This window comes from Malaclemys terrapin, chromosome 5, assembly GCF_027887155.1.
Source record: "Malaclemys terrapin pileata isolate rMalTer1 chromosome 5, rMalTer1.hap1, whole genome shotgun sequence".
Classification (NCBI taxonomy): domain Eukaryota; kingdom Metazoa; phylum Chordata; order Testudines; family Emydidae; genus Malaclemys; species Malaclemys terrapin.
In genome coordinates this window covers 86,494,587-86,521,646 of record NC_071509.1, presented here as the reverse complement: position 1 = coordinate 86,521,646, position 27,060 = coordinate 86,494,587, and the positions used below count along the sequence as shown (strand labels likewise).

Genomic DNA, 27,060 nt, shown 5'->3' with positions numbered 1-27,060 from the left:
TCTTCTGGCAGAGTTAGGGTCAATGGGCAGTGAGCAGGCAGTTCTTCCTCTGAATTGCTCAGGGATGCTGCATTATGTATTGAACATGTGTTATGGCAGACGGATTGCCTGGCATGGAGATGCTAAGTTGGAGGGCTCATGATAAAAAGAATGCCACTATACTCTGCTGTTCCTTGTGAACAGACAGGATGAGAACAAAAGGAAGAAGGCATGGCACTGCCTAAAGAAAAGGGTAAATTAAAAACAACAACAAAAAAAATAGAGAAGAAAGGGAGTTCTATAACCAAATTTGTTCCATGATGGGAGGCAGAACTTTTGGTGGGTAGAAATGAGGGGCATAGCTTGGTCTTTGCCTTCAGTTGATGAACTTGTTCCATTATAGTTGTGCTGTGCAGCAAGATGTTGCGGTTGGCTTTCAGTACATCATTAAGGAAAATTAACTGTTTAGGTAGCCTCCTTTCTTACCAAGTAAGCTTATTGGCATGGTTTTTGACTATGCAGGTTGTTGACTTGCATCTCTTCCATTTAATACAATAGATTAATGATTAAAATGGAGGCTTTGTACTGCAACATTTTTTCCCCATCTCGTGTGTGGGGTAGGATGATTGAGAGATCTAGGATGACCTGTCAAATACCTGTATGCATGGGAGTATGGCACACCAAGACAAGAGATGAACAGCATATGAATCTGGTAAGAACAAGGGACTCCACCACAGTGGAATTAATGCTGATTTTGCCTCACAGGACTTACTTTGAGATTTTAGGCTCACTAATTTTTAAGAGTGCTTAAATGCTACAGTAAAAGGGGCCTTATTAAAATGTAAGAGCTATAGATTCCACTTTAAATGCCTGGCTTCCCTGCTCATAGATTTTGTTTTTAAGGTCCAGTACATATTAGTAATTGTCACCATTAAATAAATGATGATAATTAATGGTAACTGATAAGATTTCACTGTTACTTGTTTTAATGCAAGGAATATGGTGTTTTTAAACGATTAATTTAACTCTAGGTAGTCTGTAGTCTAGCTTCTTTCCAATAGATTTAAGTTACTTTCCACCTAAATTCACATATATGATTACAAAAGTACCTGCAGGGATTAGATAGGATTTATGTAAGAGATTTGCATTGATTCACTTAGCTCGGATCACATATGTGGAATCTAAGGCCTGGTCCCCACTTAGTCCGGACTTCGGACTAAGGTACGCAAATTCAGCTACGTTAATAACGTAGCTGAATTCGAAGTACCTTAGTCCGAACTTACCGCGGTCCAGACGCGGCCGGAAGTCTCCCCCCGTCGACGCCGCGTACTCCTCTCGGCGAGCTGGAGTACCGGCGCCGACTGTGAGCACTTCCGGGATCGATCCCAGAACATCGATGGTGTGCCGCCGGACCAGCCGGTAAGTGAAGACTAGGCCTAATACATAGATTTCTTATCTTTGGGGCAAAATTGTTCTTAGTCTCCAGTATGGTATTAATTTCTTGAGGTTATCTGTGTAGAAATTCTGTGTTTCAGGCCCTTATTTGCCAACATCAGCAGTCAGACATACAAATAGTGGTGCACCTGGGTGGCTTCTTCAGTTAGAATTAACAGACAAATTTGGAGCTGTTGGGGAGTGTTGGAGGTAGGAGCAGGGAGAAATACCTGCTGCACCTGAACGGTGTGAATGGAGGCATTTTGCTGTGTAAAGCTGTGAAGTCTGCTGGGGCATTGGGAGCTCAGTGCGCATCAATTCTTCTTGCATGTTTGATGCAGCTGGTGATTTGTCCTGCTGTTGTGCAGGAGTTTGATTCATCATCACTGTGATTCATGATTCATCATGTGCCACTCAACCCTTCCTCTGTTGCATGTTGAATACCATGTGGAGCATTCTAGAACGTTCAAAGCAATGGTCTTACATGAATATTAGATATCCCAAAATGCTATGCTATAAGAGTGGGTGTTTTGCTGTTGTCAAAATGTCTTCTCTCGCCACAGTTGTAAAGAATAGCATCCATCTTGCTGTTTTCTTCCATCTCTGATGTGGCTGTGTATTAGTGGAGTTGTATGTGTAGAGCTAGTAAAAGTCTTTGGGATACTTCAGGAATTACAATTTTTATAATTATCCAAACTGTATCTTGGGACATTCCAATACCAACTTCAACACTGAAAATAGGAGAGTTTTGTGGCGCATTTCACTGACTTCCTCAGCAGCTTTGTAACAGTGATAACATGTAGCCAAATGCAGCTTTGGATCCATAGAATGCACTCTTGGCTGTATAATCTCTGGACACTGCAATTGTGCTATGGACATGGTGTTACTTCCTCTTTTCATATGCAGCCTGTTTGCAGGTAAGGAAGTTATATGACACTATACGTGTGCTGTATGATGGTTGCCTTATAGAAAACACTAAATGGAATGGAAAAGATCATGTAATGCATGTGTTCAGACAGTGAAAGATCTGATGAGAAAGTTCCTCATGGAGCTAATATTTAATTCCAAATGGAGACTGAATACTTTTCCTGAGATGTGGTTTCTTTAATCAGTACTTATATAGTCTAGCACAGGCTCAGGCTAGAGCACAGGCTTAGGGGTGCAGGCTTCAGGTGGCTCCCAGAAGCAGCGGCATGGCCCTTCTCTGGCTCCTATGTGGAGGCACGGCCAGGCGGCTCTGCATGCTGCCCCATCCACGGCAGAGGGGGCCATTGGAGCATGTAGGAGGCAGAGGGGGGCCATGCCGCAGCTTCTGGGAGCTGCATGAAGCGGCCCCCAACCCTGCGCCCCACCTGGAGCGCTGGAGAGGGGCCATGCTGCGGCTTCCGGGAGCCACGTGGAGTGGCCTCCGACCCTGCGCCGCGGCTGAAGTGCCAGAGGGGGGCCATGCCACGGCTTCCGGGAGCTGCATGCTGGCTTAAAACAGTTGGCAGGCCGGATGTGGCCTGCAGGACGTAGTTTGCCCACCCCTGCTCTAGCAAATATTTTAGAACTGTATCGCCTTTAAAGTAAGCAAGTGGAAAGAGAACCAAGGGGATTCGTTTCTGAAAAAATTAATTTGTGTGTTGTTGGGGAGATCTGTTGATCTGACTCCTTTTGTTTGGCTCCTCAATGAACAGTGTAATTGTGCCAAAGTTCCATGGATGTTCTATTGAAATCAATGGAATGTTAGGATGCTCTGCACCCACAACGTTTGGCGCCAGGGCTATAAAGATTTTCAGTTGTGGTGCAATGTTTATGCTACACATTTTAAAGCCTTTCACAAAGGAGTTCCTCCCATTCCAACATCTTCTTATCAGGCTTTTTTTTTCTCTTTGCTATCCTGAAAAGCAAGGTGGAGGCTTGTGACTCCTAGAGTGGCTGTGACTGTGCTGAGAGAATTGCAGATAAGAAATACAGTTACAGATAAGATATAGTGTATGAATTCCTTTTGCTTAATTACTGACACACGTACGCTTAATAGGTTTTTTAAAATTACATTTTGTGTATTCAGCAAATGCAAAAATGATTTTAATAGCCATATGGTAAATGCAAATATTTCAGACTTTTTGAATTCCAGACTTGGATAAAAAGCTTTTTCAAGTATATTTTACATAGTTTTCCAAGGCAATTGCAACATGTGTAGATGTGAATCTCGAGTTCATAAAATTTTCCATACTGTCCACCTCAAGCATACTCATTTGGCCTGCTACCATGTTGAACTGGCACGGGTTGGATATGTAATAGCTGCATTCAAGCAGTTTTATTTTTGTTTTCAGTTTAAGGACTTCCATTGGTTGCAAAGGTCATGTTTCTAAATACCGAGGGATTTAGTAGGTTTGTGAAAAGAAAATCCAGGCATTAACCCAAGAATTCAGTTGAATTATAGAGTGGCCTAGATAAAACAAATTGCACTTTTCCATAACACTGTAACTTAGTGGAATTCCCTGAGGCAAATATGAAGCAGGACCCTTTGCCTCTGGAGGCCATTCTGGAAATGTTTCTGTTATATTAAGGATGAGTGGAATACAGGAAGTCATGTCTAACTGGTTCGGAATTACAAAAATATTCTAGTTTAATTAGAGGACTGTAGTCACTCTGAGTCATTGTCAGCCATTAATGGAAAAGTTTCTTTTTACTTAACTTAAAATTTACTTTAGAATCTTGTTTCCAGTCAACTTACTTTAGGTATGATAGATCCTAACTCTAGCATTGATAGTTATAGTTAGTTACTATTTCCACTGTAGAGCCTATTTCTTAGGGAGTTACAGCTTTGTTAACATTTTTTAAAATTGGCCTGAAATTGAAAATATTTGAAAAATAGCAAGTTGTGGAAATTGTGGAGTATTTTCTGCCCATCTTTTGAATTTAATTTATTTTGTCTCTAAGGGTGAGATCCTTACTCTTGTTGTGGCATCTTTATGCCACATGAAAGTGCTGGAGTGGTATAAAGGGCTCCCAGAAGCCCTGCTTGCCAGAGGAGGGTTTCTCCTAGTGCAGGGTTGCAGAAGACAGTCGTGAGGTTGTCTTCTAAGGACCTGTACACACATGCTGGTGAGGGGCAGTGTGGCTAAGGACTGGCAATGATGTTGCAAGCAGGACCAGAGCACACATCTCTGCAGCCTGTAGGGCAGCCTGGGAGGGTGCTGTAATTTAGTCTAACTCTCAGGGTGACTTAAAGCCACCTTGGCCACCCCGTAACCCTTGGGGTGCGAGTTCAGTGCTGCACCTCAGAACCTTGTCCACTATCTCAATAGTGTATGTACCTTCAAATACATGCAAGGAGGAACATAGGTGTGTATATTTTTCGTTGGGCTGATAGCACCACCTATAATTAAGCTTGGCTATCACTTCCCATTATAACACCCTGTTTTCAGTTGCTTAGAACCTTTGCCAAATTGCACAGAAAACTTCAACCCAAATGATTAGTGTGTGTCTGCCTCACACTGAATTTTTTTGGACAATTTCAAGCAAAACTGTTCAGCTGCGTTTGAGACCGAGGCTAGGGTAAAATATGTTTTGCCAATGTTAAATGTTTGGCAACCTTTTCTTTGAGAAGCTCCAGCTTCCCCTTGCTTTCCAGCTGGGACTCAATTTGGTAGTGTGTGGCCTTCGTGTCAGGGATGTGCTTTTGGAGACTTGGATGGGGGTGAAGGAGAGAGGAGATGCCTGGATCAAAGAGACTGGGCCAATGAGTCTTTGGAGGGGATGGGACACTGAGATTGGCTGAGGAGCCCAGGTAGGGAGGCTGCGGTGGAGGGAGCCGTGAGTATGAGGAAATGGGGGAGGGGGAACTGGTTATGGCTGGGCAAAGAGACTGAGATTGAATGTGTGGTGAAAGTGAGATGGGGAGTCTGGAGGAGGGTAGGTCTGGCTGGCCAAGGAGACAAGGGCTAGGGGAAAAACCCTGGGAGTGGAAACTGGCACTGGGTAGGGAAAAAGAATGGGATTGGGATGACGAATCAGGGGCAGGAGGAGGTAGGACTAGGACAGGGCAGGGTGGAAGGGGAGGGGGGAGATTAAGCTGGGGGAAGGAGAAGTGGGCAGAAGTGTCTCTGCCCATTAGAACACACTCCCCTCCAGAGCCTGGAATAGTATCCAAGATTCCTGAGACTTGCTTTTCCTCTGCTGTCAGCAAATATTTGTGAAACACACTAGCAAAGTTTCTAGTGCTTGTCTGAATAGAGGGTGACAAATTCAGCTCCTTTGCACATATGCCATATGATAGTCTTTAATTACATGATTGCATACTAGTTTTTCCCTCAGAACCCTCACCTCATTCAGGATGGATTTGCTCTGGGTATGAATCAGGGCTGTGTAGTGAAGGAGACTTGTCTGTAGAACTCATTTGTTGCAATAGTTGGAAGTTAAGTAGTGAATGAGGCAGGGGATTGCAGGAACAAAGAGGAGGGACTCATGCTTGAGGAAGTCACTTAAATCAAACTTTTCTCAGATTGTTAACTGTACATACCTCATTTTCTGGGGACCAGACTCAATATGGGGTCTGATTTGCAGAAGTGCTGAGCATTCACAGCTGCAACTGAAGTCAACGGGAGCTGCGCTTTGGTTATACAAACTACTACATAATGCTATGTACTCTGAAAAATCAGGTCCTAGTCATCTGAAATTGGGCACCCAAAATTAGTGGATACTTTTGACCTTAATCTCTCTCTGTCCCAGCCCCCACTGTAGAAAATGGAGGTAATACCTCCTCATTGCACAGGGGTGTTGTAAAAATAAATATGTTCTACACTCTGATGCTATAGTAATGAGCACCATAGGAAAGCCTCTGACAAAATTTAATAATTATGTCTTCAGAGCAGGGTTTGAATAGTTTGCAGTGAATAAGACAGGAGGCACACACTGATCAATGAGGTGAAAACAAAACATTTAATATGTGCTTGTTAAGTGAGGACCATACATCCCGTGCACTGAGTGAGATGGGTCAGGGCGGGGAGGGGGGAGGAGGAGGGAGAGAAGAGGGATGTAGAATGGTATTTGATGATGTAATTGGAGACTATATCATAATGCATACAAACAAGGGGGCTGAAATAATGCACAATTCTGGCATTATCTCAACTTCTGACTGCTTGACTTTGCAACTTTAAAGTTGTTTTAACAAATTTTTTGTGTGTAAAAGTATATATGTGCATATGTACACTTGTGTGTGTGTGTATTTGTGTATATATAATATAGAAATGTACACACCGTACTCTTCTGTCGCCTGCACCAGCCCCACTCCCTGGCAAAGTTAGCTTTATTGAGAATCTGATCTCTGACAACCCCTAGGCCAAGATGTTCAGAAAGTGAACAGTGACTTTGTGATTGTCCACATTGAGACATCTTAAAGAATCCAACACTTTCTGAAATCAGGCCCCTTTGGGTGCCTAGTAAATACTAGTCATCTCAGGCTAAAGAATTTCAGTCCTCACCTTTAGCTGACTGGTTTTGTTTTTCATTTAAAATTAAAAATGGGTATTAGCTGGTTTTGCTGGTAGTTAGTGGTGTTTTTATTAAGTTCTGTGTGAAAGAGGAGTAAACTGATGAGAATGAAATGTTGGATCATAAACATTGCAGCTGTCACAGACACTTGGATTCTTTGCTTTTCAGTGCAGCCTTTTCAGCCCCTAATTAATTTTATAATAAACAGGACAAATGAATTCCTTAATACCGTCTCACTCAAGTATATAAGCTTTTTGAGAACAAGGAAAAACTAGTTGCTGACTGAAAGGGCAAATTTCAGAGGATTCTCTGTTTCCTGAGATCTAGACCTGTTTTTTGATACGCTTCATTGTCTAGTACTCACATCCTACGTTTTCCATTTGGAAACTGATTTTTGGAAGGGATATTTTTCCTCCAACCCTCTTCCCCTTCCCAACTGAAAACACTGAATATTTTTGCTTGCAAAGCTAATAGTATCTTAGACTCTGAGTCCCCATCTTCCCTGATTTCTGTTGATGTGTTATTGAAAATATTTCTGTTCATAAGTTTTGTAGAAGATACTTCTTAAAAAGTGAAAGCTTCAAAAAAATTGACCATGGCCACCTTAATGCTCTTCCATTGAAAATCACAATCCTCCTTCACTTATCTTCTCTTTTTATATAAGAAGGACTTAATGAAATATTGTTGCGTTTTTGTCCTTTCTGCTCATTATATTAGCTTACTAACTTTGTGAGGCCCGCAATCCCTTTGCCAATAAAATGGATGCAAAGTGTTCTTTCAGAGTGAAACATAGAGCAGCATATAGGTCATTGGAGACATCTGTGAGTGTCTTTTGGACCAGATCATAAGCTTCCACTGACTGGAAAATAAATTGAGACTGAAATGAGGACCCAAGAACCTGCTGCCAGCGTTTCTTCTCTATGCTAAGGGTCTTGTTAAATGTGCAAAACCTGATCCAGCTTCCATTTTAGCCAATGGGAGCGTGATTGGACCAAAGCATGCAATTCCATGTAGGGCTGATTTAGAAACAGTTCCCCTTATCAAACCACTTTGGTAGTCTCTTGAACTTTTTAAAATAACATTAGGAGATTGGTTAACTTATTACAGGTAGGCTGTCATCTCTGATAGAAGGAATGAAATTATATATCAGGACTGGTTTGTTTCACTTTGATACAATCCAATAATTTATACTGTCTGCTTATTGTCAAATGTTCATGTGAGCCAGGAAGGGATGTCTGGTCTCCTTTCTCTTGTATGTCTGTCTTGTACATTTCTTATACAAACTTAAAACATCAGAGTATGGAAGTGCAGGGAACTGCTTGTTAAATGTCCTCTAGTCTAAAGAACCGAGTTTTAATAAAACCACTCCTGCTTCATATTCTCAGTGCGTGGCAGGTGGAAACTCCCATAGTGGAAACTCCAAACTAAAGAGCTCTAGGGATGTCTCTGGAGTAGGGGGCATTAGTCAGAGGTTTTTGCAAGGGGACATGGCAAAGTACAGGTTTTAAATGGCAGCATCGAGCAAGCACCATTGCTCCAGTTTCAATGTAAAAGTATCACAGCCGAAGGATGGCTAATTAAAGAGAGAGTCTATTACGCTTATGGTACATAGAGGAGGGATTGGGCATATTCAAATCAGATCATGTTCTTATAACTCTAAGACAGTTAAATTAGACTCATGCAGCAAGGGTAAGATTAATACCTTACAAGCAAACTGTCCAAGAATTTAGCCATACTGTCTTATAACATTGGAGATGGATTGGCCAGGATATAAAATGAAAGTGTTCAGCCAGATATGGTTTTCCAAGGAAATGTCATTCAGCAAACTGGCATGTGAAGTAATAGAAACTTTAGGAGGGATATAGCTTTCCTCTAACCTCTAATTCTATAGGATTTACGAACTGCCTTTACACTGGAAGTGCTGACCTGAGAATATGACTCTTGTACAATTTGTACTATCAGAGAACTGCAATTGCAGGTAAATAGTCTTTTTGTAGGTGAGCAGTATCCTCTCCTATAAGAATATACGGAGTATTCCTCCCTGCTCTACATTTCTTGTGTTTTTTGATAGTGCAGATCCTTCCTTCATAGGTCTATCTTTGTTGGCACTTGTTTTATTTAAAAAATGTCACCCATTGACCATATACTTTGTTGGGGGTGGGAGTGGGAGGTAGGGTGGCAGCAGTGTAACCATGTCCTCTTTTTGCAAATTAACTTTCAGTTCTGTGTGATTGGGTAACTTAGACTCTGTCTCAGCATGTTTCAAAAACACCCTTCTAAGTTGTATCATCAGAATTTTGGGTTGGATGTGAATGCCAGATAACTCTTACGCTGTGCAACAGCATAAACGATGTGATTTTTTTAAAATATAAATTTGTCTCCAGCTTTCTTTTCTTTGTCTGGTTTCATTTTTAAAAAAATTCTCTGGGTAACTCTCCAAGGAACATCTCTAGTTTTCTTTTTTTTTTTTTTCCCCCTACGGCCTGCCACTCGTAGATGGTGGGAGGACAAGACTATGCTTCCTCCAGAGTCAGCCATTGTTGCATATTAACCCCCCCAGAAGAGGTCACTGGAGAGCAAGTTCTTCCAATCTAATGCAGAGGACTAATGGCACGTGTGGATGCTTCCTACATCGATGGAAGGAGTTTTTCCATCAATGTAGGTAATCCACCTCCCTGATCAGCTAGGTCCACGGAAGAATTTTTCAGTCAACCTAGATGTCCTTACACAGGGGGTTAGGTTAGCTTAACTCAGTGCTCAGGGGTGTGAATTTTTCAAGCCGCCTTGTCGACTCTTATTAGAAGTAGATTATGATTGATATATGCAGTTAAATCAGGGTAAAATTCTTCTTGCCATGTAGAGGGTAAGGAAAGCCTTCTTATCATGAAGGACAAGGGAAAAGCTATTTTAAAAAATATAGAAGAAAATCATCAGAGATCAATTTCCTTTACAAGTACTTTACCCTCCATACCCCGACCAACATGGGTAAATTTTACAGTATTTCATTGTGTCCTTTCTTTTACAATGTAAACCCTTATTCCAACAAATGCTGGGCTTGGCTCAGAGCTGTTTTAATTGAACTGTTGAACATGTCATGAGGCCAGTTAACTGTTTAGTTTACTCATCTGTTTGTTTGAAGCTCCTAATAAGTTTTGCTAATTTATAATTCTCCTTTGCTGCAACAAGTTGCTGCCCCTCAGTTTTGACTTTATTGTTTAATAACCTTATATTTTATGATCTTACTGTTGGTGAATAGTGTTTAGATGCTCATTTGAAGTTTATTTGAACCTATCAGAGCTCCTTAGCTACCTCACAATCCTCCCTACACAACTGGTTTCCCCTCATCATGGTGTATTGTCTTCCTGGCAAGCCCTGAGCTTCAGGGGATGACTGGGCAGCCCAGGTCCCCAAGTCTGGTGCTGGGTTGCTCCAGATTATAACTCTGCCTCCAGCCTCTCAGCCTACTTGAGCTCTGTTCCGGGGGGGTAGGGTGGGGAGAGCTAGTGTCTTGCTCCCTCACTTAGGTATTCTAGAGAGAGCTTGTAGCAACCCTTATATTTAGGTTGCGTAACATTTTCCATTATAAAAGTCTTGTAGGCCTTTTATGAGAAACTCTTGCACCTCCATTGTAAATAGCAGGCCTTGAATATTCAGCAGGGACAGAGCCTGAGGCTAGAGACTTGCCTTTTGCTTGACCCATGATACTGATTTTAGAGTTCACCCAGTTATAAAGTGTTAAAATTGCCATTTTCTTACTCTGCTTTCATTTCTCAGAAAAATGTTAGCAGACTGTCAAAATACTAAAGACATAAATTTTCTGAAGAGTGAGGCCCACATGACCACTGCTGCATTGGAAAGAGCTGGTAGTCACTGGAGTATCTGTAGTGTGTGTGGCGATGTGGACTGAGCCAGGCTCCCTCTCCCTTTAACCTCCCCATTCCCAGCACTTGACTTCAGCCATTTCCACCACTCTGGGGGCACCATGTAGAGCAGGAACTTCTCCAACTCTTGGGGGAGATGACAGAGTTTGGGGCTTGATGTTACTGTGTTTTTCAGTTTTTCAGTGCACAGGATGAACATGCAGGGTGTGAAATGAAGGCAACTGTAAATCTGTCATTTCCTAAGTTTTGAGAATATGACTTTGCAACCTAAATAATTTTCTTTTAATGTAGGGTATTTTTTGTGTACAATTAATCTTAGTACAGTATATGAGAAATATATTGCAAGACTTAATTGGCAGGCGGGACTACTAACTGTATATGAAGAGTGTATTTGCTGTTCTGCATTTGTTGCAATAACGTGATCTGATGCCCCCCGGGTAAAATTAAATTGTTGGAATTTATAAGGAAAAAATGCAATGAAAGGTTTTGTTAATGAATGGGACAAAGCTCAATTGTTAAGAGACTGTTGCCTTGTTCAGAAAGACTGGAGGAAACCTCAGCCAAACCTTCACTATTGTATTTGCATCAGAATATTTGTACAGTTCATGATGTTCAACTTTGGAAATATGTTAATGTTTGCTTCAAGATGAGCTGAGAAATAATTTTTTCAAAAGCTCTTAAGTGATTTAGGAGCCATGTGGGTTTTGAAAATGGGGCTCAGGCTCCTAACTCATTTAAGTGCTTTTGAAAATGATACTCTGGAGTTATTAATTTTTTGTATTATTTGCAGTTGGGAGGGTAAAATAAATGACTTGCCTTCCTCCTCTGTGGATAACACGCTATATATGCTGTTGTTTTTCTTTCTCTAGGCACTGAGTGTTACCGAAACGCTGATCAAACCTTTGGAAAAATTTAGGAAGGAGCAGCTAGGAGCTGTAAAGGTTCGTCTCTAATTTATTTGTTTGCCCTTTTTTTAAGAGATGAGTTCAATTTCTCTATTTGGTCAAAGTATGCTCATGACACCCATTTGGCAGAGTACAGAGAAATGCTGGTATTTATCTTATTTTATGAGCCAATTTTTTTTTTTGGGAACTTGGTTCAGAAAAGAATGGGAAATATGCCTTGAGAGGGGAGGAATGTGTCCTTTTTTTCTCCTTCCCTCCCCCCCCCCTCTCTTGACTTTTCTGTCTTGGATAAAAGAAATGCCACAAAGAGCATTCTCATGTTGCTAATGGATGACCATAATCTTCTGCTGTACGTCCACTTGCATATTTAAAAGCCTGCTATGTGTTAACAACCTCAAGAATTCGTCCTCATACCTTTTCATCTTATATTTCCCATTGTTGAAATTAGAACTGATAACTTTTCATTAAAACTATAATTATTCCAAATTGTTTAGGGTGATGGATTGAGAGAGTGCGTAGTTTAGAGTTTGGCTCATCTCAGCCTGTTCCAAAGAATTCCTGGCCCTTTGTGATAAAGAATGTCTGTCTCTCCTGTCTGTATCATATTTATCTTCAGTAATGAAGCCCGAACTCTTTATATTAAACCATTCTTTAAAGACATTCTTTACAGATGGAAATAATAGATACAGAGTTTACTTCCTTGTAGCTTTTTAAACTAACAAAAAAGCCCTAAAAAAACTCCTTAAACTGTCATTTCCAAAACTCATCCTGTGTAATCAGTGTGCAGATGTCAGAGCTTGACCCTTTCCAGGTTTCACTTGGAAGTGGTATCTAAAAAATTACAGTGAAATTTCAATTAAGGGTTAAAATGCTTAAATCTCCCTTACCAGGAACACAGGTATGGTGAATTTTCAAAATAGTTTCAAATACAGAAAACACTTTTTACACTTTTTCTTCTACAGCAATGCAAGAACTTGCAAGAAGCCAAATTGTCTCTAAAAACCCCTCCTCGGCCAAAATCTCTCCAGTCAAAAGTTAGTGCCTATGTAATACAACAGGTCCATTTTCTTCTGCCTGAACTTTGGTTGCTGAGTTTTTCCATCAGGAAGGTAAAATTCCACTCTATGCAGCACCAGAGTGAAGAGCTTTTTCTCTTTTACTACATAAGAAAGGCCGTATCGGGTCAGACCAAAGGTCCGTCTAGCCCAGTATCCTGTCTACCGACAGTGGCCAATGCCAGGTGCCCCAGAGGGAGTGAACCTAACAGGCAATGATCAAGTGATCTCTCTCCTGCCATCCATCTCCCTCCTCTGACAGACAGAGGCTAGGGACACCATTCCTTATCCGTCCTGGCTAATAGCCATTAATGGACTTAACCACCAAGAATTTATCCAGTTCTCTTTTAAACTCTGTTATAGTCCTAGCCTTCACAGACCTACTAAGGCTAGGTCTACACTACCCGCCTGAATCAGCGGGTAGAAATTGATCTCTCGGGGATCGAATTATCACGTCTCGTCGGGACTCGACAGTCGATCCCCGAATCGATGCTCTTACTCCACCAGCGGAGGTGGGAGTAAGCGCCGTCGACAGGGAGCCATGGAGGTCGATTTTGCCGCCGTCCTCACAGCGGGGTAAGTCGGCTCCGATAGGTCGAATTCAGCTATGCTATTCGCGTAGCTGAATTTGCGAATATTAAATCGACCCCCCCCACCCTCCCAGTAGTGAAGACCTGCCCTGAGTCTCTAAATGTTGCTTCCTGATTCACTTTAAACTCAGAACAAGAATACCTCTTCACAATACATGAGGGGAAAATGTTCTATCCTGGATTGTAAACAATTAAAACAGAATATCTGTTCTGCCTTCACTTAATCTTCTGGGGTCCATGAGAGTTTCATCAGAGCTCACAAGCTAAGCAGGGTTTTTGTTTAGCATATTTTAAAAGTTGTCTCAGTAATTGGGCCTCTTTTAAGGGGGAAAAAAACAAGGTAGTGGTGCCATAGTTAGCCCCTGACCGCCGAAGTTCAGTATTGAACCAATACCTCAGCATGCTATTTGTGATGATAAAGGGTGTTGCTGTCTTTTAGATGAGAGCTCATGATCATTTATGATCATTAAAAATCTCATGGCACTTTTCACCAGTGTTTAACCCTTCTGTCCTGTCAACTGTGTAACTGCATTCTGCCCCCCTGAATTTCTCAATACAATTTCATTTGGATACATCATTCCTCACTTCCTGTCTCAACCTCTACAGTAGTACTGTGCACTGTTAAACAGCTAACATGTTCCATCCTGGAAGTGGCTGCACTTCAGTGGTGGCCAAAAGGACCCCAGTACATACGCCTTCAGTACACAAGATTCGAAAAATGCTTCAGGATTTTTTTTGGATGAAAAGCTCTGTATAAATTCAGGGTCATGATAAATATATGTACTGTATCTATAAACACACAATGGCTTTCTTCAAGGGGATTGAAACCTGGGTCTCTTAATATTATCAAAAGGGTAATTTCTCCACAAGCATAATAGCAACATACCTGACCTTGGGCCAGGTTTTAAGCTCTTACTCCATTTTTTTGCAGTCCTTATTTAGGCAAACCTCACATTGACTTTAAATAGTTTTACCCGTGTAAGGACAAAATAAAAACTGTAGGAACTTCAGGATTTGGCCTCTTGCTGTAGAATTTTAAATGTATTTAGAACAAAACACCTTCTATATTAAGAACTGAATAGTGCTATATTTTAAGCTTATATAGAACATGTTTTTTTAAAAAGCGGTTTTATGGAGATCTGAAGAATCCTTTTCAGGAATTTTTAAAAAAATATCCAGTATAATGGAAGTGCTGAAATGTTAGCTATGGTATTGGAAAGATAATATTGCATAGTATCAACATCTCCAAATATAATACAGTTAGAACTATTACGTCTGAATATAGAACAGTAAGTATATTTGCTATAGGAAAAATACACATGCTCACTACAAAAAGCAAACATTGAATGTTTAGTTCACCTTAAATTACCGCTGCTTAATATTTAACAGTTTTACTCCTATGGATAAATGAGTCTGAATTGGATAGATCAGGTCCGATTCTGAGCCCTCACCGAATTGACCCATTGGAAAGAAGCATCACAGTTGGAAAAAAACAAACAAACCTGAATTTAAACAGTGTACAGTGGGGTTTTGCACATGGGGAAGGAAGTTTTTGTTTTGTTTTTTGTTTTGTTTTGTTTTTGCAAAGCACACATACTTAAGCACTCGAGGGAATGTAATATGTAAACACAATGACATCTTTATATTCTTCCTGTTCCCCCTCCTCCTCCCCAGCCTCCCATGTGCTAATCTCACATAGTCTATAATGAGGCTGAAACCATTTATTACATTGTTTCACTTCAGTAATTTATCTATTTGGTTTTGGCTTCTTCCTCTCTAGAATTTAATTACATGTTTAGGCTTGACTCTGGTAAAGGGTCTGATTGACCCAAACACTATATCATCATCTTTAATTTTAGATGAGTTTAATTAAAGGGACAATGTCTAGAATAATGGTATGCTTAAAGGATCCCCATGAGATAGGAAACCCATATTTTAGGTCTAACCTAAGTGTTTTATTAACATTACATTTTGTAAAACCTTGCTTGTGGGCCGGTCCTAAACAGATTAAAAGAGTTCCTTTTCAAATAAGACGAAGGTTTCCTCAAAGTCATGCAGCTCAGGGAACAGAATATTATCTGATGTCATTAAGAACAAAGCAGAAAGAGTGTAAGAGGAAAATTTAGTGAGTACTTCAGTGAGTAGATCATAACCAATATGTCTTTGATATAATAGATGAGCGGTTCTCAAACTTCATTGCACTGTGACCCCCTTCTGACAACAAAAATTACTACACGACCCCAGGATGGGGGACAGAAGACTGACCCTGCCTGAGCCCTGCCACTGAGACTCTAGGCGGGGGGAGAGGGAGGAGGGGGCAGGGCAAAGCTGAAGCCAAGGGCTTCTACCCTGGGCAGTGGGGCTTGGGCTTCAGACTTGCTGGGGCCCAGGGCCAACACCAGCATTGCTGACCCCATAAAAATGGGGTCACAACCCACTTTGGGTCATGACCCACAATTTGAGAACCCTGTAATAGATACATATGTGAGATTGTTTTCAGAATAATATAGGGTGGTAGGAAATTTGAATTTAATTAGCATCTTGTGGCAAAGAACTTGTCATCATTCTTAGAATTTGATCCCAATATTATATTATATTTTTATTAAATTTTAATTGTTACTACTCCTATAACAAGACAGCACAAAAATTATTCTGATGGCCAGTTGCCCTAGTATTGACTTGACTCTCTAATTAATTGAATCAAGAAAAATAGAAATGATTAAAGGGAAGGATTGTTGTGAAATTGTTTCTGCTGCATTAGACCTATAAAGTCATATTTCCAACAAATCTGAAATAACTAATACTTAGGCTGTCACTTTTGTAAATGCAGTATTTTGGATGCTGCAACATTTTGATTTGCATGTGTAAGTGGCATTTGTGCACACAAATCTAGTAGTTAAATTGCTCCAGGTTGCACCCATTTCTGAGATTCAGGAAAAAGAAATATGGGCCGCATATACCTGAGCCACAGCCCATGGAGGTCAGTGGAAATACTTAAGTAGGCTTTGGATTAGGTTGTGTATTAGGAAAAAGACCCATTCAGCCATTGAAGGAAGTCAGGATATTGCACTGCCTTAAACATTCCAAAAAGTCAGACGATTTAATAGAAAATGAAATGGTGTGCATGACAGTGGCATCAAGGACTTCAGGGATTGTTTAATATTTAATTTGCAGATTCCTCAAGTTAGTGCATGATTTTAAAATGTCAATGGATGCCTCTTAGTCCTGCGCTTTCCCCCCTGCCCCCAGGAAATATGAATAAGCTAATGAGATGAGACTTTAGTGGGAACTGTAGGAAGTAGTTCTGTTAGGTGCAAAGGGGCATAGATTGAATTACCTGACTGCTTTTTTTGTGAACAAGTGGACTACAATTTTATGAAGAGACTTTCAAATACACTTTATAAAAGTATTTTTATCTTTTTCTGTATATTTTGCAGGTTTTTAAGAGGAGCTCCTCCCAAGCATGAGGGGCAGTATAGGAGAAAGCACAAATGTGATTGTTAGAAAATTTAACAAGTGGTCTATGGAGGCTGGCATCATGGGCTGATGGAAGGCAAGAGTCAACATTTCAGTAGCAAATGAGAGATGGAGAGGGCATAGACCTTGAAAGGCCATGAAAGAGAAGACAAGTAGCTTATGTTTGATGTGATAGGGAAAGGAGAGCCAATGGAGGAATGCAAAGACAGGGTGATTGGGTCAACATTCTGAATGGATATGAGCAAGGCAAGATTGTGTTTGCCAAGGCAAGAGAGAAGGGTGTGCAGTAATATAGACAGGAGCTGATGAGAGCTTGGACCAGAGTTCTAGCTGATAGGATAGTCCGCATCTTAGAGAAGTTTTTCAGAAAGAAGCAGCAAGGTTTAGACATACCCTAGACGTGAGGACTTAGAGGTCTGAGTCAAAAGAGATGCCTAGGTTACAGGCCAGAGCAACAGGCAGGATCGTGGTGGTATTCACAGTGCTGGCAGGGCTTTGGTGGGAGAGAGGGGTAGTGGGGATTAGAAGCTGTTTTAGCCAGATTTAACTTCAGTTGGCGACTAGATATCCACCAGGAGATGTCAAAGAGACAGGCTGAGATTTTAATTTGGACTGGAGGAGACAGGCCTGGGGTAGCGAGAGAGGTCTGTGAGTCATCAGCGTAGAGATGGTTGTTGAATTTGTGTTTGCGGATGACATTTCCCAGAGATCAGGTGTAGAGGGAGAAGAGAAGGGGACCAAGGACAGAGAGCTTGGTGGAACCCCCACAGAAAGTTGAAGCGGGGTAATGAAGAGGTTTCTCCAAAGGACATGCTGAAAGAATGATGAGAGAGGTAGGAGGACCGGGAGAGGACAGAATTACAGATGCGAAGGGAAGACATGATTTCAGAAAGAAGAGCATGGTCCACTGTGTTGAAGGTGGCTGATAGGTCAAGGAGGATGAGAATTGACTCTTGGTTCTGAGCTTTGGCTAGGAAGAGGTCATTAGAAACTTGGATTAATTGAATTAATTTTATTTTCTGGTTTCTGAACCTTTGGGGTATACTTGGGTCATATTTTCAAGCTTTTCTCTGCCACCCTGAGGGCTAGAAACATACACCTTTTTTAAAAAGATGCGGTTCTCATGTAATCATGAAGCCAAGAGCAGGGGCTTTTTAAAAAAAAAAAAAAAAAAAAAAAACCACTAAGCTTCATGAGATTCACAATAAAGTCACACTAAATATAGTTGTAGATTTTTTTACACTGGAAAAGCCCAAGCATTTGTTAGTATGACAGAGTTTCTGTCATTACAGTGCAACTGGCCTTTGATTCAGTTTAGGCCCTCAGACACGATTAAAAAAATAATTTAAAGTGTTGCTTGTTCTCATTTATTAGGGGGCACATAGCATTTTGGTTTTTACTCCCTTACTGCTGCTCTGCTACACCTCTTGCCTACAGCTTTAACAAGCGAACAGACACATTGTTCTTGTATTTTCATATTTAAGTGAATGATATTGAATTTATTGCTTTTTACTTGCAGGAGGAAAAGAAGAAGTTTGATAAAGAGACAGAGAAAAACTACAGCTTTTTAGAGAAGCATTTAAATTTATCAGCTAGGAAGAAAGAGCCACAGCTACTTGAGGTACTGCTGCTACTATTTCTTCAGCAATGTTGCTGAAAATGAAAGTCTTTCCTTTTTGCCTTGAGTACATAAATATATTAATGACAGTACAAAAAGAGCACTTAGGCTGTTGAAGGCAAAATTGCTGTCAACCAAGGAAATTTGGTTTTCTTCAAGAAAATCAATATCATTTGAACATTACCATTGTTTGATATTTTTTGGATTAAATGTAAATATTTTTAGTACATAGACACAACACTACTGAGCTTTGTTACTTTTACAGACAGTTGAAGGAGTAGTAAAGCATGAATGTAGTGTGGACACACCTGCATTTATAGTAAGGTTTCACTGCATATATGCTTACACTGTAATATGTAGATTGGGTTGACAGCTAGACCATTGATATAATGGAATGTAATGTTAAATGCAACAGCTTGCATGCTGATATTTTTTAAAACTTGGAGAACCTCATTATCCAGTGATGCTACGCAAGAGGAGGAAAGATTGTTGATGTCTTTATAGCTCAAGACTTACAAACCTGTGTTTTTGTTGGCATTCCTTCTGTCCCCTCAGTGGTCCATGATAGATTTTGTCAGTTTCTATTTCTCAAGGACCAGTAAGTAAGGTATGAGAAAATGAGCAAAGGAAGTTTGTTTGAGCCTCTGTAGACAAGAAGAGTTAGCTTACATTAGGAAAATCTCCCAGAATTCTTAATTTTCTCTTTTGCTTCTACATGCTTTACATATATTTAGCAGCACTTAAAAGTCCCCCAAATGTAAGTTTTTTCTGAACAAAATGTTCCAATCAGCCTCCTCCATATAAATCATTTTCACAATCGGCCAGTTACCTAGTAATTTGAGCACCCAGCGCATACTTGCATTTCATCAGCATATTATCCCTGCATGTTGTGTTACTCAGAAAGTTAGGCCCTGATTTTGCAAGTCTCCTTGTGCTTAACTTTGAACAGGTGAGTAGTCTGATTGAAGTCATTTGGAACTACTCATGTGCTTAACTTCAAGAACGTGCATAAGTGTTTGTAGGAGCATGGGTAGAACTTGTTCTTACCAAGTTGATCAGATACTGTAGAAAACTTGATACAGAAAAATGAAAGTGTTATTTTCCACCTTTGTATAGGCCTATAGTGGAAACTTGTAAACATCTAAAACAGAGATGAGATACCACCTGAGTGGAAATGCAGAACGCTCCAAAGAGAGCAGCCTCAGAGCCGTGTTGAACAGAGGTCTAGTAACAGTATCAGCACCATTTGTTCAAAGTATAGAAAGTAAAAGTAGATGTATTTAATTTTCTTTACTGAATTTTCAAATACAAAGTTCGCTTACAACAATTCCTTTTATTATCAATTAAAAATATTCTTTAAAACTTGTCAGATATAACTTATCATTTCTGTTTTTAGAAATGTTAGAAAACAGAATACTAAACTTTTTAACAGCTAAAACGTTCTTTTATTTAATGCCTATAGGACTTTAAATGGAAAAAAAAACTTTTGTACAAGCTTAGGAAACGTGTATGCATAAAATTGGTGGAGTTGACTACTAAATTAGCCATACACTTGGCTTTCTGTGTCCTTTCCTTTATGTGTATGTAGTATGCATTTAAATGAGAAATTTAAAAGTGAACTTGACAAAACCAAGAAAATGTGCTGTGTTGGGGTGGTAGCTATATTACTGTGGCAGGGCTTCTGCCTCTGTCAATGTAGGATTGTTCCTGAAACTATAAGGCAGGGGTAGGCAATCTATGGCACGCATGCCGAAGGCGGCACGCGAGCTGATTTTCAGTGGCACTCACAGTGCCTGGGTCCTGGCCACCGGTCCGGGGGGGCTCTGCATTTTAATTTAATTTTAAATGAAGCTTCTTAAATGTTTTAAAAACCTTATTTACTTTACATACAACAATAGTTTAGTTATATATTATAGACTTATAGAAAGAAACTTTCTAAAAACGTTAAAATGTATTACTGGCACGTGAAACCTTAAATTAGAGTGAATAAATGAAGACTCGGCACACCACTTCTGAAAGGTTGCCGACCCCAGCTATAAGGCATGATGCAGATATTGTTTGTACAGCACCTCTGATGTACAAACAAAGTACAGTACCCCAACAAAGACATAGTTCATACCTCAGAAAGTTTAGGGAATATAATCCTTCATTGACAAGGGGGTGGACTAGGTGTCTGTGACAGGGTGTAGTGCCATCTGGGGCCTTTAACACTAAAATAATAATAATAATAATAATTAATAGAGAGCTAGACCTTGGCTCCACCTGGATAACCCTAGTCCTAAGGGACATAGATAGATAGTAAACCCCATTGCAATCACTTAAGAGACCCTTTGCATGTCTACATCTCATTATTCTAAATAGCTATGTATTGCATACAATGCATTATAGGCATGACTAACTTTGCAAACCATACATAAATTGTATTCCATGCATCAATAAGGTTTCTAGGTACTAACCCATTTATTTTTAAACCTGTTTCCTTAATGTTGCAAACATGCAGACGGCTACAGTGTGTGGTTCTTTTTAAAAATGTGATCATTCAGTGTGTGTGTCTTCGTTCACAAACTATTTGCACAGAGCAATAGAGGATTGATTTTTGTTTTTGTTTACATACAAAACATTTTGAAGCTGTTTTTGGCACAGCACAGTAGTTAATGTTGTATCTGAACCATGTTTGATAGTCTTTTGAGTTGGAGGTTGTAAGTCTGGGTTTTTCCTTTATTTTCCATTCCCTTCCTTCCCCCCCTCTTTCTCTGAAGTTTGAGGCTTTTATGAAACTCCTGGAAGGCCTTAGATACCATTTCACAGAGGAGGACTTCAGTAATGATCGTTTAACAATTGGAATGACACTATGTCCTTTCCTCAAATTTATTTTAATGAGGGTAATGTTAGCCATTGTTCAGTTCCTTTTCAGTTGAAGACTTGGCTTGGACACGTGTATCTTTATTAATAGCCTATACTAATCTCCTAACAGCATGAAGCCGTATTTGCGCCTGTATAGGAGTGAATGGTAGCTAAAATGTAATTAATACATGAGATCAGTATGACATTGGCACTTTATAAACTCCAAAATATTAATACATCTGCATGGGTCAGAACTAAGGCTACATTTATTACATTTCCAATATTTTGTAGGCTATATGGTTTGTTTAATACCCAGAATAAAGGGTGGGCTTCTTTTAAACTGTCTTTTATTGCTAGTGGTACACAGTACAGATATCTGTATAATGTATCAAAGAAACCCTTGACAAATCAGCAAGTAAGATAGGAGACAGATTATCATCTTGTCTGCCATCACAATTCATACATGTTCAGGATGGGCAGGAGAGGAGGAGATTGAAACGTTCCAGAGTTTTCAGAGCAATAGCACGTTTTTGGGGATGGGGAGCAATACAGACAATGACAGAGAACCTTCAGCGTTAACACTTCCACCCAGGGTTGAATGGAAGCAGTTCGCATCTCTTAGGTATGAGTCTTTTTATCCTCTCTGTGTCTGTGCAGGGCCCTCTTGTGTGATATTAAATAATCAGTGTATGTTTGCACTGACATGTTTGTGATCTGCATTGCAATTAAAATGAAATGTCATGTGAGTTTCCAAAAACACTCCACCTTCTGAAACAAAACACAACTAAGCAAATGATAAAAGGCACTGCTGTTAATGTATCCAAAGTAAACTACAGTAATGAAGATGTGTACTGTTGGGGCTAGTCCTTCGTCTAGAGAGTCTTATCACTTACCATCTTCAGCTCTGTATACATGTCATTCTGAAGCTATCTGCATAATGTCTGTGAAACCTAAAACTCTAAAACAGCTCTGTTCTGTCTGTAGGCAGATTACCAAGTGGAGCAAAATAGAAAGCACTTTTATGAGCTGTCGCTTGAATATGTGTGCAAGCTGCAGGAGATACAGGAACGGAAGAAATTTGAGTGTGTGGAACCTGTAAGTGCTATAGAATTTATTATATAAGAAAGCAACACCTGATGACTTTGACAAGGCGGAGAGATGGAGTGTAATAGGGTGAAAAACAAAGAGGATCAGTGCTGATTTCTGCTTTTTAAAAAACTAAGTAACTGGGTAACTAAGTAGAATTAAAGTATCAGAGGGGTAGCCGTGTTAGTCTGAATCTGTAAAAAGCAACAGAGGGTCCCGTGGCACCTTTAAGACTAACAGAAGTATTGGGAGCATAAGCTTTCGTGGGTAAGAACCTCACTTCTTCAGATGCAAGAAGTGAGGTTCTTACCCACGAAAGCTTATGCTCCCAATACTTCTGTTAGTCTTAAAGGTGCCACAGGATCCTCTGTTGCTTTAAGTAGAATTAAAAACTATCATATTACATCTATGCAAACTCCCAATATATATAGAGAGACAAACTGATTTAGCTTAAAGTCACCAGTGTAACTATAACTGATCTAGTTACCTTCATGCAAGTTTTTGAGTACAGACGAGCCCTGGAGATGTTCTACTGAAGACCCTGGCTTAGGTTGTTAAGGGCAGAGGTGTGTAAAACTTGGCAGCTTTTGTTCACAGGGTCTTTGGGCAAACGTTTTTGTTTTTTTTTATTGAATTCATAGCCCCTGAAATGTAACATGAATAATCAAAAGAGCACATTTCCAGGATGGGGTTTGCAGGTTCAACTCCTATTTACTTCATAGCCCACTCACTAAAAGGCTGAATCTGGTCCAAAATCTCACAGCAAAATTAGTCTAAAACTACCAAACGTGGCCAGGGTTTAAAGTGTGTAAAACCAATGAGCTTCACTTGGTTTCAAGCTAAACCATAACAATGCTGACCAGGCTTACTCAAAGTTCCTGCGGCGGCTGGCTCTAAAATTTCCCCAAACCTTCACAGAGAGGAGTTGAATTAGGTTTGTAACAAAATCTTAAGCTATGCCAGTATCCTCTGGTTTCAGATGTATTTATGAAACATTCAGAACCACTCTTACTATGATAGTTATTGAGATGGTGTATGGTGTTTTTCAGCAGTGAGTTGGGACTTAAGATGATAAGTCTTATTGACTTGTGCTCCTAAATCCCGTAGGTCTTATCTACTCTTAGATTTTGTAGCAGTATAACTTTTTGGGTTAGGGGTGTGATTTTTTTTTTTTAAACAGACAGTCACACCAGTATAAAGCCGTGTGTGGACAGTTATACTGATTAAAAGTTCTCCTTTCTATACAGGAATAAGCTATACTGGTATAAGCACTCTGATATAAACTATGTCCATATGGTAGGGGGTTTGTAGACAAGTCCTTAAGTGTTTTTGCATGCGTCCCCTAAGTCTTGTTAAAACAAATTAAAATAAATGAATCTATGAGCTTAGTATTGTGGTGTCTAGCGATTCCATAACAAAAGCCATTCATCTTCCTGAAAGCCCAATTAAAACTAGTACGTTTTCAAATTTCATGTCCGTATCCTGGTGAACTAGTTCTTTCAACTGCTTTTCGCAACAACCTTTCCCTCTGCAGACTGGGTAAGTTGTATGTGGGAGGAAATTATTGCTTGATTTGTATCTGAATATAGTCTATTATATTCAATATCTGCAAATTATATTCCTTTTTTTAATGTTTAATTTTCACTGAGGGAATGAATTGAGATGGTTAGTTGTGTACCTGCTACCGATTGCTTATTCCCATCTCCTCATTTGCCGCATAGATATTTTCTGAGCCTTGCATTTTTGCAAGGGTAGTGAACCATTATTTTGAAAATAGTTTGCATAAATGTGGCTTCAAAGTATTATTACATTATTAGGCTGTGGCACCTTTTCTCCATAATACAGAAGCCTGTCTTTCTGTGGGTTTTTCTCCCTTGCTTTGCTTTGGGAGTTGCCTTTTCTTACTAGGATGTCAAGATATTAAAAAAATTAATTACGATTAATCGCAGGATTTTAAAAAAATCATGATTAATCTCTCAATCGCACTGTTAAACAATAATAGAATTCCATTTATTTAAATATTTTTGGATGTTTTCTACATTTTCAAATATATTGATTTCAATTACAACACAAAATACAAAGTATGCAGTGCTCACTTTATAGTTATTTTTGATTACAAATATTTACGCTGTAAAAAACAAAATAAATAATATTTTTAATTCACCTAATGTAAGTACTGCAGTGCAATCTCTTTATCATGAAAGTTGAACTTGTAAATAGAATTGTGTACAAAAGATAATTGCATTAAAAAATAAAACAGCGTAAAATTTTAGAGCCTGCAAGTCCCCTCAGTTCTACTTTTTGTTCAGCCAGTCACTCAGACAAATAAGTTTATTTACATTTGCAGGAGATAATGCTGCCCACTTCTTGTTTACACCTGGAAGTGAGAACAGGTGTTTGCATGGCACTGTTGAAGCCAGCGTTGCAAGACATTTTTGTGCCAGATGCACTAAAGAGTCATACATCCCTTCATGCTTCAACCCCCATTTCAGAGGACATGCCTCCATGCTGATGACAGGTTTTGCTCGTTAACAGTCCAAAGCAATGCACGTTCATTTTCATCATTTGAGTCAGATGTCACCAGCAGAAGGTTGATTCTTTTTTTTTTGGTGGTTCGGGTTCTGTAGTTTCCGCATCGGAGCGTTGCTCTTTTAAGACTACTGAAAGAATGCTCCACACCTTGTCTCTCTCAGATTTAGGAAGGCACTTTAGATTCTTAAACCTCGGGTTGAGTGCTGTAGCTATCTTTAAAAATCTCACCGGATCTTCTTTGTGTTTTGTCAAATCTGCAATGAAAGTGTTCTTAAAATGAACCACATGTGTTGGGCCAGCATCTGAGACTGCTATAATATAAAATATATGGCAGAATGTAGGTAAAACAAAGCAGGAGACATGCAATTCTCCCCCAAGAAATTCAGTCACAATTTTAACAAACACGTTATTTTTTTTAACAATCCTCATGGGCATGGAAGCATGTCCTCTGTAGTGGTGGTATGAAGGGGCATACGAATGTTTAGCATATCTGGCACATAAATACCTTGCAATGCCAGCTACAAAAGTGCCATGTGAAAACCTGTTCTCACTTTCTGGTTAATTGCTAATTCTTGGAATATCAGGGTTGGAAGGGACCTCAGGAGATCATCTAGTCCAGCCCCCTGCTCAAAGCAGGGCCAATCCCCAGACAGATTTTTGCCCGAGATCCCTAAATGGCCCCTTAAGGATTGAACTCACAACCCTGGGTTTAGTAGGACAATGCTCAAACCACTGAGCTATCCCTCTCCACCCCTTAATGACATTGTAAATAAGAAGTGGACAGCATTATCTCCCGTAAATGTAAACAAACTTGTTTGTCTTAGCGATTGGCTAAACAAGAAGTAGTACTAAGTGGACTTGAAGGCTCTAAAGTTTTACATTGTTTTGTTTTTGAATGCAGTTATGTAACAAAAAAAATCTATATTTGTAAGTGGTGCTTTCACAATAAAGAGATTGCACTATCGTACTTGTATGAGGTGAATTGAAAATACTATTTCTTTTGTTTATCATTTTTACAGTGCAAATATTCGTAATAAAAATAATATGAAGTAAGCGTTGTACATTTTGTGTTCTGTGTTGTAATTGAAATCAATATTATTTGAGAATGTAGAAAAGCATCCAAAATATTTAATAAATTTCAATTGGTATTCTGTTGTTTAACAGTACAATTAAAACTGTGATTAATCGCAATCAATTTTTTTAATCACAATTTTTTTGAGTTAATCACGTGAGTTAACTGCGATTAATCGTCAGCCCTATTTCTTACTTGTTTGAATCAAGTTTAAAATAAAGATAATTTGTAAGAGACTCCACAGGTGTTAGTTATGTTGCTAGCCATTTTTAACTAAATAGATTCTCGTGAATAGTAGACATTAGTAAGAATATTTTTATTAAAAAAATCTGATAGTTTTTGTTGACTTGTTCTTTTAAATGCTTACTAAAGACTAAATGAGAAGACAGCAATCTTTGCTGGCAATTGGTGTTCTCCCTGCTAAGAAAGCTCTTCTGCTTGTATTCCAGGTGCTGTCATTTTTTCAGGGTATATTCACTTTCTATCATCAGGGCTATGAACTCGCCAAAGACTTCAATCACTACAAAATGGCTCTGCAGATCAATATCCAGAATGTAAGTTAAGATGTTTTTTATTTAAGCAATGTACAAATTTGTGGAATAAAAAATGTGTACTGTATATTTGAATAACTTGTTTCTTGATAATGTGAGTTAATCAAGAGAAACTTTGGGGTTATAGTGCCATCTTCTGGCTAACCAACTACGTGACTGAATGAGCCACTGTGCAATAATTGAGAATACAGCTAATCCTGCCACCTAGTGTTCGCTAATACTCTTTACAATATTTTCTGTCAACTTTTCATAGTTTGTTTAAATTCTTTCGTGTTCACACTCGATATGTTTAAGTTTAATGTAATTAATAGTTTATTTTAATTATGTGCAGTTGGCGGGCTCAGAGTTTTGGCAATGGAATACATCTTAATTGGATTGACTTTAAGTCATTACTACAGAACTACACTGTAGATAACTGAAGAACATACAATGAGACAGCCAGGCTTCTTAACAATTTTTGTCACACTTGTTGGTACTTGCATTAAAGGAGCCAAAGAAAGAATGACATGGAGACTCTGAACCAGACTTTCTTCTTCAGAACAATACTTTCAGAAA

General features: G+C 39.5%; 1 protein-coding gene across 5 annotated transcripts in view; it reads left to right on the top strand.

The window, feature by feature from the left end:
* The window catches only part of ARHGAP10 (Rho GTPase activating protein 10), a 241,199-nt gene that overhangs the window by 82,346 nt on the left and 131,793 nt on the right, over positions 1–27,060 (top strand). For all 5 annotated transcript variants that reach the window (XM_054030633.1, XM_054030631.1, XM_054030634.1 and 2 more), the window contains 4 exons: positions 11,645–11,716; positions 18,322–18,423; positions 22,249–22,359; positions 26,404–26,508. In XM_054030633.1, coding sequence (XP_053886608.1) covers positions 11,645–11,716; positions 18,322–18,423; positions 22,249–22,359; positions 26,404–26,508 — 390 coding nt within the window. The remainder of the gene's footprint in view (positions 1–11,644; positions 11,717–18,321; positions 18,424–22,248; positions 22,360–26,403; positions 26,509–27,060) is intronic.